Source organism: Sapajus apella, unplaced genomic scaffold (genome assembly GCF_009761245.1).
Source record: "Sapajus apella isolate SASKATOON/1434 unplaced genomic scaffold, GSC_monkey_1.0 scaffold45, whole genome shotgun sequence".
Lineage (NCBI taxonomy): Eukaryota > Metazoa > Chordata > Mammalia > Primates > Cebidae > Sapajus > Sapajus apella.
Window position 1 is genome coordinate 7,031,553 of NW_022436985.1, and position 14,799 is coordinate 7,046,351.

The 14,799-nt window shown below is 32.7% G+C and overlaps 1 protein-coding gene across 4 annotated transcripts in view; it reads right to left on the bottom strand.

Annotated features, from left to right (window-relative positions):
• The window catches only part of CCSER1 (coiled-coil serine rich protein 1), a 1,343,925-nt gene that overhangs the window by 616,367 nt on the left and 712,759 nt on the right, over positions 1–14,799 (bottom strand). For all 4 annotated transcript variants that reach the window (XM_032239846.1, XM_032239847.1, XM_032239848.1 and 1 more), the window contains exon 9: positions 4,091–4,168. In XM_032239846.1, the coding sequence (XP_032095737.1) occupies positions 4,091–4,168 (78 nt within the window). The remainder of the gene's footprint in view (positions 1–4,090; positions 4,169–14,799) is intronic.

Genomic DNA, 14,799 nt, shown 5'->3' on the forward strand with positions numbered 1-14,799 from the left:
TGAGCATCCATTAACAGATTTACGCTTTATTCATACATGACTGAGACAAAAAATGGGATGCCACAGTTCAGTCCATTTTAAGTAGCCAGACTGAAACTACTAATGATATTTAGACTAACAGTAATTAATAATAATTTAATACTTAATGAAATACCTGATAACTTCAGAAGCCTTAAAGAAAACATTGCAAGTTCAAGACTAATAAAGACTTCTTATTAAATGTAAGTGTAAATCACAGCTAATGCAAGGAAGAAACTGCTTTCCTTAAAACTTTAGGGCATTTGTGGCTCAGAGAAATGTTTAAATCCGGTGACCACTCTGAGTCACTTTCAGGCATTATCTGAAAAGAAAACTTATACTTAAGGCCAATCAATTAGTCACGTTTTCAAAAATGATCTTCTTCAAAACATAAACTGGAAGTTAAAAAAAAAAGATCTGCCCATAAAGATGTCAAATTAATGAAAATATTTGAATTTTCTCACTGTCATAATACAAGATCTTTAGAATATTTTGACTATTCATTCTCAAACATTGTAATCAAAATGTTATTTGCAGTAGTTGAAGCTATAAAATATTTACAGACAGCATATATGCTATATTGGAACATCTGTTTATACAGTTGATGTAATTAGATAAAAAACTTCCCTGCCTCTCAATGTAATCTTGTAATGGGCAGCATTGCTACTTGACTACATCTATTCATCTTCTATCCTGTTTTAATAACACAAGTGTCACCTAAGAAATTATTCTTTGATCTTTCAATAAACTAAGCCTCTGCAGAAGGAGGAAGGTGGAAGAGGTTAAATTGGCATTGATTATTTAAGACACATTCATCATTTATTTAACAATCTCCCTCATCACAAAAACTATTGTGTTTATAGGCCTGTGCTGAGACACTCTTAATTAATTTTTTTTTTTAAGTCTTGCCATGTGCATTAAAAGTCGGAGCACATTGTAAACTAACATTAGTTTCATGTCTCCTGACAAATCTGGTGCAGGATAGAAGTAGTTTATTGTACAAATCTTTAAACTTATTCAAGGCAGTGAATTTTTAATAGATTTTATTATAATTAATGTTTTCTGGGGATTCTGTTTCTTATCTTAAGCGAAATGTGTACCAACAGTTCTTTTCCCAAGGAAATTATATTAATGATGACACACACTATCATATATTCTGATACTCATACCAATAAAACATGATCCACAATGATCTGTAAAACACAATTTGTGCTAAGGTTGGCAGCTTTAAGAAAATGAGTATAAGAAACATACATAATGTACAAGATTTCTATGCGGTACTTACAATAAACATAATTTGAAAATTATAAATAGATATATGTGTGTATAGAATATTTTTGAAAGTTAAAATAAGGTGAAACTATATTTCCTTACAGGGAAAAAGAAAAAAACTACTATAAATTGAAGAATAATGATTCTTATTGCATATAAAATGTTAAAAATATTTAAAATAAATATTGAAAAATATAGAAAATATATCCTGGTCATGTAAGAAATTGTACTACTTATGAATCATATATTTCCAGTTATGTAATTCATCATACTTAAAGTGTTTGCTTATTTTTGATTTGTTTATTTAAGTATTTCCATCCCCAGTTTTTCACATGCAAAATGCTATAAAGTTTAGTACTACAGTTACATCTAGTTGCTTTCATAAGTTTGTATATGCATATTTTAGAAATTTAATTTTCTCATACAAAGCGGATTCTTTAAGGACTCACTGTCAAAAAGGTATTATTCTATAACCTTAATTAAATACAGTAAAATACATTAAACTATCACTATAACATGAAACAAGCTAGAAACAATTAAGATTTAATGAGGATTAACCATTACCATGTATTCATTTTAAATTTTTATTTACATGTTTAGAGAACTAAATGGCATTGATGTAAGAAACATTGTAGAAATAAGAAAATCATGAGGCATTGATAGGCAAATACATAATAGGCTGCTGGTAACTACTGTGTTAGAATAACTGTCCATGTATTAGTCATTTCCCCAGAAGTGTCATTCATTGATCAGTAACCCATTCTCACAAGTAGTCACTAACAGTGTCACATAAAATTGACAGTGTTACATAAAAGTCTTACATTTTATATTTATATTGTCATTTTAAAAGTTCAAATTCAGTCTCCCAAACATTGTTTCTTTAAATTGAATAAAATTGAAAATTTGAATCCAAATGCATATTTGTTTTCTCTTTTCTGAACACATTACTTTAAATAAAAGACTAGATTCCCCGCAAAGGCTATGTGGAGTAAAAAAGAGACTTCATTTTTCTGAAATTCAGTTGACTTATTTAAAAATTGGGGGCTTTGAAGTAAGTGGATTCTAATTCAACTTGTAGTCCCTGTGTTGTATGATGTTTTATTGGGAAAACGTTTAATGAAAATTATGTTTTTATTACTCATATTGAACAAACTCTCTGGCTTGCAGATTTACATATACACAGATTATTTATAAAATACATATTGGATTTATATCCTAAGTACTAGCATATAAATATTTTTTATTAAAAAAAAAAATTAGGCAGGGGGCGGTGGCTTATGCCTGTAATCCCAGAGCTTTAGGAGGTCAAGGCACACAGATCATTTGAGGTTAGGAGTTCAAGACTAGCCTTAACAACATGGTGAAACCCAGTCTCCACTAAAAACATAAAACTAGCTACCTGGCCGTAGTGGCGGATGCTTGTCATCCCAGCTACTTGGGATCCTGAGGCAGGAGAATCACTCGAACCCAGGAGGCAGTGGTTACAGTGAAGCGAGATTGTGCCACTGTACTCTAGCCTGGGAAAGAGTGAGACTCCATCTCAAATAACAACAACAACAACAACAACAACAAATTTTTAGACAGGAAAAAATCCCCTAAAAAAGACAAATATTGAATCATTTGTGGTAAATCCTCTTTAAGTACCATAAAAATTATTTCTTTTTAAAAATAGATATCAACATAAGTTAAATAATGTACAACACTGCTAGAAGCATTTTAGTCACAAAATTGAGATCTAGAATTTAGATATATAGAATAAACATATCTTTAAAATGAATGTAATAGAATAATTTTCAATTCACAGTTTTTAGTGTTCCTTTTAATTAAAAAAATAAGGTATATAAACATTTGAAATCAATTTGTGCAGTAATTCAAAGCTTTGGTTTACTTCCTACAAGAGAACAGTAGTTTTATATCAATGTACTAACGTAGTTTGCAAGGCAACACAAAAGTAGCATACACATCTGTTATGTAACATAAAAACATGTAGATAAACATATAATTTATCATTATCCAATATCATAAAACTTAAAATTATCTCTATTTTATTTTTAGTTATCAGCAAAGTGCTAATAATAATAATAAATGTTTTTAAATAGACGAGGGGGTCCTCATATATGTTAGCTACAATATGAAATTAGGTCCTTTATTTTTTCATCGGGGGGAAGTTTAAAGTCATGAACTTAGGCAAAATGCAAATTTCTTGGCTATGTTTAAGAAAAAGTTGGGTATTTATATCAATGTTTTCCCAAATCACCCTTGTTACTAGATGCAATATTGTATTAAAACATGTTTTACAATCCTACTTTGACAGTTCAACAAGTATTTTGCTCTAACAGAAAAATACTAACTTTCAATAAAATTACTTTCTGCTTAAGTCCAAGAGCTAAAACATTATTTTAAATTTTTCTTCAAAGTTGTTTTCGCTTTTAAGTGTCTGCATATAAAAATGATGTGCTTCACCTTTGGTAATTACAAATCTGGTAACTTCATTAAACTATTAATAATTAACACTTTCTTAAAAATAAATTGCCCTAATTTTCTAATTCACTAATTCATAAAACTACATCAAAACCATTGCTTTTGAAAACATAATAAGATATTGGTATGCTAGTTGGTGCCTGTAATTATCTTTTTTAGTTCCAGAAGGTATTTAGGATTGTTTAAGAGCAAAAGATGAATGGCACACTGCTAAATCCGATTACATCAATGCATGGACACAGTAGCTGCAGAGGTAAATAAGCTGTGGAGGTCTGAATACCAATTATGAAGATAAAAATGGTTTTACAAAGCTACTTACATCATAGCCTAGTAGTTCAGTCTGTGTGGATTTATCTACTCTTGAAGCAAAAGCCTTCTGTAAATGCCGGACTTTTCCCTGCAAAACGAAAAAAAAAATTAGAAACAAACAAACAAAAAAAAAACCATATTGTTGGTGAGGTGTATACTTCTATACCAACATTCTCCACTTATTAAAATTTAATTAGTGTATAATTCATGTTCTTTTCTATGTATACACTTTGCTCTGTTAGTGCTCTTAAAATAAGCTTAAATATTTAGAGCTTTAATTTTTAGGTCACAACTGTCCCACCACAGGCACTGTAGAAGAAAACTCTCCTATAGGCGTCACTGAGTCAGAACCACAGTTCAACATTTCAGTCACAATGTGCTTAAATCCAAGACCAAATTCTTATGCTTTGTTTACTGTTATCTTTTTTAATAACTTACTTGCTATTATTTTGCTGATCCAGTTTCAGATCATTTATATTTGTAATAAAATTATTCTCAATAAATGACCCAATGGATTCCATTTAGTTTGTTTTAATTTTGTTATGATTATTCTTTCCAAAAACCTCTACACATTTAGGAATGCCTACTTTAAGGGACTGATACTAATTCAATGCCATGATAACCAGGGAAGGGAATTAATACATGAAGGGGGGTGGGATTTCATGTTTCAAATGTGAAAGTATGCTTTCTGAGTAAACTAATTTGACTGTGCTTCTTGCTGGGACCTTCCCTTCTCATTCCTAAATATGTCACTTAAAATGAGATCTTGAATTTAATTATTATGTAATGATTTACTAAGTGACTCACACAGATGAGAGTGTTTACTCACATGGTCACATTTTATCTTCAAATATTTGACATATACACCATTCATATTAAATAAAAACAATACAGTTTAGGAAGTTTAAGTAACTTGAGATAGTTTTCAAAGGAATTCATGTGATTTTACTAGATTGTGTTTTCCACTTGTTTTAAAGCAAAGTGTATATCATTTTCTTTTAAATATTTAATAAAATAAAGGACTGTAATTTAATTCCTCCTTTTCCAGGATTGACAATGGTTATCCAGAACCTCGTAAGAATTCCAGTTACACAAAACTCCTCCATCCTCAGCTCTCTTCCTTTCCTGTTCCTTCCCCTTCCCTCTTCTCCTTTTCCCCTTTCTCTCTATTCCTTCATTGCTGGTTGATATTTGCAAGGTTATCTGAGATGTTTAAAGAAGTACGTACATAATTTATGTAAATATAATTTAGTTTAACTTACTGAAATACAGAAAAGAAATATTTTATGTTCCATTAATGTCTCATCACTTCTGCTTCCCTAATCACAAAACATCTAGTGCTGCTAGCCAGAGAAAAATTAAATGCAGATTAGATCATGTAGGAAGATGTTTCGTGAGTAAGGTAAAAGGTTTTAATTATTTGAAAAAGATATGTAAAAATGTGGCTGCATTTTCTAAACTAAATTTCACATGAGAAAAAGCAAATTGTATTTATTTAGATATAGTGATTGGGATGAAGAAAACAGGGAGAGGTGTAATAGGTAAGGGAGTAATAACACTGTCCATCATTGAAAGTTTGTTTAGGAAAGTTTGATTAGCTACTTTTGAGATAGATTGGAATCATAAGTATGTGAAAAGTAAATTTTGTTGTAAATCTGTAATTATATAAACTTTTGTGTATAGAGTCTATGCACTAATGTAGAGAGCAAGGGAAAACAGCTACCAAATGCTTCCATTATGCCACTGCTCATTTATATTTCAAGGTTTTCATGCTGTTGATAGGAGTTGGAAAATGTTGGTAACTTCTGGATTACTGGTCTGAGTTATAAGACTTAGGAAATTCAAATAACAATAAATAAAATTCCAAACAACTTTATTAACCAATAGTATAATCAAAACAAGAATAAACAAATAAAAACTTTAAATAAAGAACAGTTATATTTGGAAATTTAAAAAACACCAGACATTTCTGGTGAACGTCATTGTCACTCCCTCTTGTAAGCATTAGTCACAACAAATGGTGTATATGAATTATTTATTATGGTATTATATATGCACATGTGTGTCATATTCAAATGCAAATAATAAAATCTAAGTTTCCTATAGACTTAGGTACAAATAATTAAAAATTAAACATTTTACTTAGTGTAATAGAAGGCAGCAAACATCAAAGTTTATGACAAATGTCTATCACATACAGTTAGAAGATTAAAGAAAGACTACATAGCTTTCAGAAGATAATTCTTGATGGAGATCTTGCATTTCTAAATGGTAGAGGGAAACTTATCGATTGATAAATTGAATATGTAATAAAAGGAGTTTTATAGATAGCCAAACAGAAAATGTACCACCAAAGTACCTATTACTAGAGGGCAGAATTGCAGACAATTTTAATTTCTCATGTAATAAATCTACATATATTAATTTCATAAATATATATATATATTTATTAGAGATATAGGAAAAAAGTATATTTTCAATTTCACATTGATTTAATATGATTAAAGTCTTGATTAAAATTATTATCAGTTTATTTCAATTTAGGGAAATTTCACCTTCATGACATAATTTTATTTGTATTTAATTTTTTCATTAAATACATATTATCGCTATTGCTTAGGGGGCAGGGGACATGAAGGGAAAAAAAGAAAATATATCCCCTTCTATGAAGAAACTTCCAGTGTGAAAGTCAGACAAAGAAGAGATTATTAGTATTCTACAAGAAAAATACAATTACCACAGAGAAAGCCAGAGATGTATGTGTATGGAAAGGGCATATTGGAGAGGGGACATACAAAGGAGTTAAATTATTAGGAATGCAGAAGCTACTGACATCCCAGCTAAGACCAGAAAAATGAATTATAATTAGCCAATTTGAAGTGGAACTGAGCGATACAGAACCTAGGAAGGCAATAGAATTTGCAAATATTTAGAAGTCAGAGAGACCATGACAAAGATATGTATAAACAGTTACTACTCCAAAATCGCCTAAGGGGAGCCACTTAAAGGGACAATGTGAAGAATGAGAGTAAAGTGGTAAGTTTATGCCATAAAGGATAGAATGCTATGCCAAAAGATTTGAGAGTTAGCTCAATTTTCAAAATATAACTTTATAATTAAAGGTCATAAAATATTTTAACGAAATTATGATGGAACGTATTTAAATACATCCTTCACTTTATATTATACATAAAAAGGGATATATATGTATGTGTACATACAGAGAAAGCAATATGGAGAAGAAAAAGCATGGAAGTGTGCTGAGCTTTGACCACCAATGAATTTACACTGTGTGATTTAAAATGGCTCTCTTTCAGTGTTCTCCCAATGTAAGCCGACACTGTAATTCCTTCTTCTAACCTCTCTCAGAGAGATAGTGGAGAATTAAAACAATTCAATTTGTGGTAGATAAATTTTATAACTAAATCTAACCCCCTGATAAAATATCTAATTGTCTTTAAGCTTCCTTTCCATGCAATGACAAAATACACCCCTTATTTTTTCACATTTACGATTAATAAAACATGTGCTTAGACAAAGCAACAAATGAAGGCTAGCATATATATATTTTTTTTTTTTTTGAGATGGAGTTCTACTCATGTTACCCAGGCTGGAGTGGAATGGCACTATCTCGGCTCACTGCAACCTCCGCCTCCTGGGTTCAAGCAATTCTCCTGCCTCAGCCTCCTGAATAGCTGGGACTACAGGCGCGCGCCACCATGCCCAGCTAATTTTTGGAGTTTTGGTAGAGACGGGGTTTCACCATGTTGACCAGGATGGTCTCGATCTCTTGACCTCGTGATCCACCCACTTCAGCCTCCCAAACTGCTGGGATTATAGGTATGAGCCACCGCGCCCGGCCGAAGGCTAGCATACTATGTAAAAAAAGTAAAACTAAAATGGGATAAAAAAGACAAATTTTGTGATTTACATTTATTGCTAAATTTCCATATAATCTGAGTCCTGAATATGTGGAGGTTTTGAATTAAATTATATTGCTATATGAATAAAAATGTTTTTCCTCTCTAAATTTCCAAGTAATTTCATCTGAGATTAAAAGTAACATAATAATATTTGTATAGGCTGGGCACAGTGGTTCATGCCTGTAATCCCAGCACATTGGGAGACCAAGTCGGGCAGAAAACGAGGTCAAGAGATGACCATCCTGGCCAACAGGGTGAAACCCCATCTTTACTAAAAATACAAAAATTAGCTGGGAATGGTGGTGCATGCCACTAGTTCCAGCTACTCAGGAAGCTGAGGCAAGAGAATCACTTGAACCCAGGAGGTGGACGTTGCAGTGAGCCAAGATCATGCTGCTGCACTCCAGCCTGGCAACAGAGCCACACTCTCAAAAAAAATAAATAAATAAAAGGTAATATAATAACAGTGTATAATAAAAATCAGCAACATAAATACATGTATGTAAACCTAATAAAATATATAAACTTATTAAGGGTACTAAATTATACTCACATTCCCTTTCCTTCTGTAAGTTTTATCACTTTAATTATTACTACTAATAATAGGTGCCATTAGTAGAATGTATGTTACATGCCAGGTACTGTATCAAGTAACATATATATATATATATATGAATCCTCTCCAGAACATATAAAAGCTGTGCTTTTGTTCCTTTTACAGAAAACAGCAAACCGATTCTTTTTAAAAATCAGTTGCTAAATTTCACACAAGATAGTAAGTGGAGTAGCCAAGATGAAAAGTTTTTTTTGTTGGTCTCTAAACTCTAGTATAGTATCTCTGTAAAGATACTGTAACTCTTTTAAAAAGCTTACAGATAGTGTTGCTTCCTCCACATCACATATTCAAGGAAACATATAAAATATGTATTTTTATACTTGCTGCACAGCTAGTAATTACAGATGAAGATAAAACTATTTTTGATGTCCACTTTGTCTATATTTTCTTGCAGACTCAATATTAAGTTCTTTTTTTTTCTACTGTGGAAACAATTTAAGATTACCAATGTATTTCCTGTAAATGCACAAATCCACAGAACACCTACTAATATAAACATCATCAGCAATGCATTTTGGAGCACAAGTTTGGAATAAAATGATAAAGTCAACATAGAGTTATAACACAAAATTGAAAGCAAGAAGTGAACCAAAACTCAATGTTGAAAGGCAGGAAATCATTTTGATAGCAATGATATTATCAGTTCAAGCAGGGTAATCTAAAAATACATTCTGTTTAAACTGTTAGAATCATTTCTTGGATATGTGTAGTGTGTGCAGTGTGTGTGTGTGAGTGTGTGTGTTTTACATACTGGATAGTCATAGAAGCTGACTCTATGACATATCATGTCTATATAAAAATGCTGGTTCCTAATTTTTAGGCTTTTAAAATTTAGTTTTATTACTAAAAAATATCTCTTGAATGAGCATGAAAGACATAGTAGGTACCACAAATATATCCATGTGTTTGCATTTGCATGTGTGCACACTCAAGTACATGCCGCTGAGGAAGCACTGAAGAGGAGGAAACGTGGTAGAGACCAAACCCAAGACAAAGTCACGACAAAGCCAGTACAACCTGTTTTTAAAATGAAGCCTCAAGTCACTAGGGATATCTAATGTCTTTTACTCCAGCTGTTCAGTGCAATAAAACAAGTTGAAATAAAAATACTCAATAATCCCAAAAAATAAGTCCAATTTATCTTAAATTTCCATTTTAATTACCAACATAAGAGTTGATAAAATTCATCAACAAAAAAGAGATGATCTTTTAAAAACTTGAACATGATGGTCTATGTACAGTAGTTTGCTTTAGAATCTATAATAAAAAGAAATGAACACACATTAATTAATATAATTAACAGATACTGGTATAGGAAATACATGTGATAGTGAATACACGCTTATTGAATATGTACCTTGAGGCTGAAGGAAAAAGAAAACATTTGTGTTGCTATCCAAAATTTGCAAAAGAGAGTTTGGCAAAATATAGGTTTCAGTTAGAAAAAGATTTTTTTTTTTTAATGTAAAAAGAATACCAAGTCTGCTTAAAATAGTATAATCCTAAATTTAGATCCTAAGTCATGGATCTAAAGGTAAAGCCTATGGAAAGAGAAATATTCTAGAAAAACTGACACTGTAAAAGAGGGGAAAAGTTAACTTTTAAAATTGAAAAGTAATATAATTCAACATGAGAATTCACGAAGTGTTCTGAGACAAGTTTAAACCCAAAATTAGGTGGGACAAAGAGAAATGGATCATCATCTTGTAATTGACTTCAATGTCAATAATAAATGATTATTTAAATAAAACAAAAACAAGAGAGACAAAGAATCATAGGAATTGCTTACTGATGCCAAGGCCAAAGATGAGCTCAAGAATGAAAAGGCAACTTTATACAGATGACGTCACCAACCTCCAATGAGGGCATAATAAGGGAATATGTTCTCTTTCCAGGGTCCACAAGGGGGTGTAGAACTTCCCAGCGCCATGCTCCCCCTTCCCATCTCTCTCCATCTGGGAGATTTAACGGTTTATGTTTAAATTTCGCAGGCGTGAGAAGAAAGTAAGAGTCAATCACCCCAGTGGAAGTTTAAAGGAACTCCTTACATTGTCCAGAGGTCTTGGAGAAGGTGGGGGTTCCTCCCAGGTTAAAAATCCCCTTCTTCCACATCCCTTTGAACTCCATGTTTGGGTCCCCTTCCACGAATGCTTCCTTCATGGAAGCTATCTTTGTCTGTCTTGGATTTCCCCTCTGGAGTCCCCTTCCACACTCCTCGTGGAAGTGTTCTCTCTTCTCCTTTTCTTTCTTTTTTCTCTACCTAAATAAAATCACTTTCAGCAGAAACTCTGTTTAAAGTCAGTATTTACTTTTATGAGCGTACAGCACACCCACTGTGGTCCCCTCCCTAATTCTTAAGAGGATGGAGACCAAAAACCTGCAACATTCTCTCTGGGGAGCTGTGCCTCCCAAGTGCCCCAAAAACCCAGTTACAGAACTGGCGACCACAAAGGGACAAAAAAGTACAGTGTAAAAAAATGCTGAAGACATCAACAGAATTTTCAAGAAGCACAGCCAAGCAAATAAAACCTCCTCTCATAGAACATAAAATTTCTTGGAGCTATCAAGGAGACACTAAATTTTATTAATATTATTTTTTGCTGTTCTAGAAAATTGCTAACATTAAATAAAGGGAAACTTATAAAAAGAACCCTTATGCAATCATTACCCAGTTTCAACAATGGATATTGGAATTAAATAAGAATAAAGGCTGGCTCTCTCCACATTGCTAAGTTCCTGCAGAGAATTCTAGGGAGTACAAAGAAATCTGGAATTGGAATGTGGCTTTTTAAGTAATTAGCAAAGTTTATTTGCCAAGATAAGAAGTTAGAACATATTTTATTCCATGGTTTTTAAAGCTTTATTTGTAATTTCAATATTTAGACTTACATTCTGTGAGCCTTCATTCATATTCTTGGCCTGGAACTCACAAGTGTTAGTACCCAGCCTGTTACTGAGATGTTTTCAGTTTTTGGCTCCCCATACGTCAGGAAAAGCAATCTGAGGTTTTAAAACATTGCAGAAAATGACAAAGGGCTAGGAAACTGATTTCATGTTTGTATGTTTAAAAATTGGGTCAAGACACTAAACACAAACAGAAAGGAATGTCAGTAAATCAATAATACAACATCTGGATAATATATTTATTTTTATTCAGCCTTATGCTACCTGAACTAGAAAACTGACATCCTTCACTGCAACCACTTTGAGAGTACATTGCAGGTGATTTCTACAAGAAATAAGAGGGCTTACATAATTAAACAGTATACTTTATATTTATGGAATTGAATATCTGTAAGAGATTGTACAAACTAAAAAGATGACTAGATTTAAGAAGAAATTGGGTGATTTCATTTATGAATGAGATAGACTGATAAAAAATATGAATTGGAAAAGTGAGTATCTTTAGAGATTGAAATAATTAGGAATACTTGTACCCAGATAACTGTGTGCCATATTCCAGATGTAAAGCCTATGTAGTTTTGTTTGCTTTTTGTTTTTAATGAGAAATATGGTTTGATTCTGCGTCCCCACACAAATCCCATGTTAAATTATAATCTCTATGGGTCAGCGGAGGGCCCTGGTCAGAGGTGATTGAATCATGGGGGTAGATTTCCACCTTGCTGTTTTCTTGATAGTGAGTTCTGTTGTTTAAAAGTGTGGCCCTTGCCCCTTTGCTTTCTCTCTCCTTCTCTCTCTCTCTGGCCATTGTGTGAAGAAGATGCTTGCTTCCTCTTCTCCTTCCATCATGATTTTAAGTTTCCTGAGACCTCTCAGTCATGCTTCCTGTTAAGGCTGTGGAACTGTGAGTCAGTTAAACTTCTTTTCTTCACAAATTACCCAGTCTCAGGTAGTTCTTTATAGTAGTGTGAAAATGAACTAATACAATGTTAGTTGAAGTATGATCTCTATTTCAATTCCAATATTCCTAGCTTCCAGGTTTTTTTCAAAGAGTACATTGCACTATATATAAACACAGGCAAAGTTTCACTAATAATGGATTATACAACTATATATTTGATTGCTTTAGTATTCATGACAGGCTAATCCATTTCTTCTAGCTTAATACTCTTCTCAGTAAGGTAAGGCTAATTAAGAAAGGCCTCATAAAGAGGGACATAAAAGAGATAGCTTTGAGTTGGATCCTTCAGAAGGTAGGAACATGAATGTCCAGGGTAAAAACAGTGGGTATTTAGTGACTGATCAGGAAAGGCATGAAGGAAACTCTGATTGGAAATGTCACCTAAATTGTTTTGGCTCTGCCCCTCCACATTCAAAACATCAGTTGATTACATCTCTAAAATGTATTTCACAATCACTTCTTTTTATATCTGCTGCCTCCACCCCAGCCTGCTACCTAGGGTGCACAGGGGGGTAGAGTATAGATGTGCGCTGGGTGTGTACAAGCCACCACCACCTTTTATTCTAATGGCCTCGGTACTGTCTGAAACAGTGTACTCCCCAAATTCATGTTTACTTGGAGCATGTGAATGTGCTTTATTTGGAAAGAAGGCCTTTGCAGATGTAATCAAGTTAAAAAGAGATTATACTTAATAAGAATGGGCCACAAATCCAGTATGGCAAGTGTCTTTATAAGAGGGACATTTGGACACAGCTACACAGACACACAGAAGAGAAGGTCATGTGAAGACAGAGGCAAAAACTGGAAACTGTAGATCCATCTGCAAGCTAAGCAACTTCAAAAATTGCCAGCAACCACTTGAAGCTAAAAGAGGTCAAGAAGAATCCTTTTCTAGAGCCCTCAGAGGGAATATGGTTTTGCCCACATCTTGGTTTCGTATTTATGGTCTCGAGAAAGATTTGTGAGAAAATAAATTTCAATTATTTTAAGTCAGCCAGTGTGTGGCTCTTTGTTACAGAAGCCACAGGAAACTAATACAGCCTCCTAACTCATTTTCCTGTCTTCAACCATACCTTCACTCCATAGTTTCTGTAAATAATAGCAGAATAAAATGGAAATGTAATTTGGATCACATCAGTCTCCTGCTTGAACACATAAATAGTTTTCCATTCCAATAGAGTAATCATGAGGCACAGGTAACAAATGAGCACCTGAAATGCAGCTACTGTAAACTGAGATGTTTGTATCAAATACATAATGGATTTTAAAACAATCAGTACAAAAAAAATCTCATTAATAAAATATCTATTAATATTTTTATATTTTTTGCATTTTAAAATCATGATTTTGAATATATTAAGTAAAATGTATTTGGCATACTAAATTACACAAAAGACTACCATTTGCTTCTTGTTTTATACTCCTATTGCAGCATTCTGGTTTATATAATAAAAATTAAACTTTTTACCATGATGTGCAGCCACTGCCTTACATCGCCCTTATATATTATGCTACCTTCATCTCATATTAATACAACTCTTTCACTTGCAAACATGACTCTCCTCACACTCATTTTCTTTCAGTTGCTTCAATGGATCAAGATTTTTACAACTTGAGGATGTTTTAACATACTGTTCCCTCCATCTGGAATCTTCTGCATATTATGTGTCACTGCCTTACAGATATTATTTTTAAAGTAGATTCTTATCTCCAAGTGATTCTCTGACTTAATATATTTTTTGCTAAATGTCATTTTGACTGACAATTATTTCTTTTATTTGCTGTTTGCCTATATTTGGTCTGTCTTCTGCATTAGCATTTAAGTTCCTTACAGCAGGGACCATGTCGTCTACTTAAAACCATATTGGCTCCATATTTCCTTATATACTTTTGGGCACACTCTGGATACTCAATACTACTTTTAATAAATGAAGAAGTGGATGGATGAGAGAATATGCATAAGGCTTGAGTGGCATCAGAGATCAGCTTTGAACTTGACAATCGCAGAAGCATTTGCTATTGGAAGTTAATATTGATGACATGAAAAGTCTAGCAAAATTTCTGGCATTTATATCATATATAAATTTAAGTAGGGAAAGATTGGAAACAAAATATGAACTAAACGTTCATTCCAGTAATTCTAGCCTGTAAAGATACTTTCAGATAAGAAAAAAAAAAAAAAAGGAGAAAAAAAAAACAATACAAAAAGAAAAGTGAGGATTTTAAAGAATGGGTAAAAATCAAATATGTCTGAGAAATGAATACTGTAGCATCATGTGAGAAACGCTTTTTTCATGCACAGATTAGAATGCCTTTTT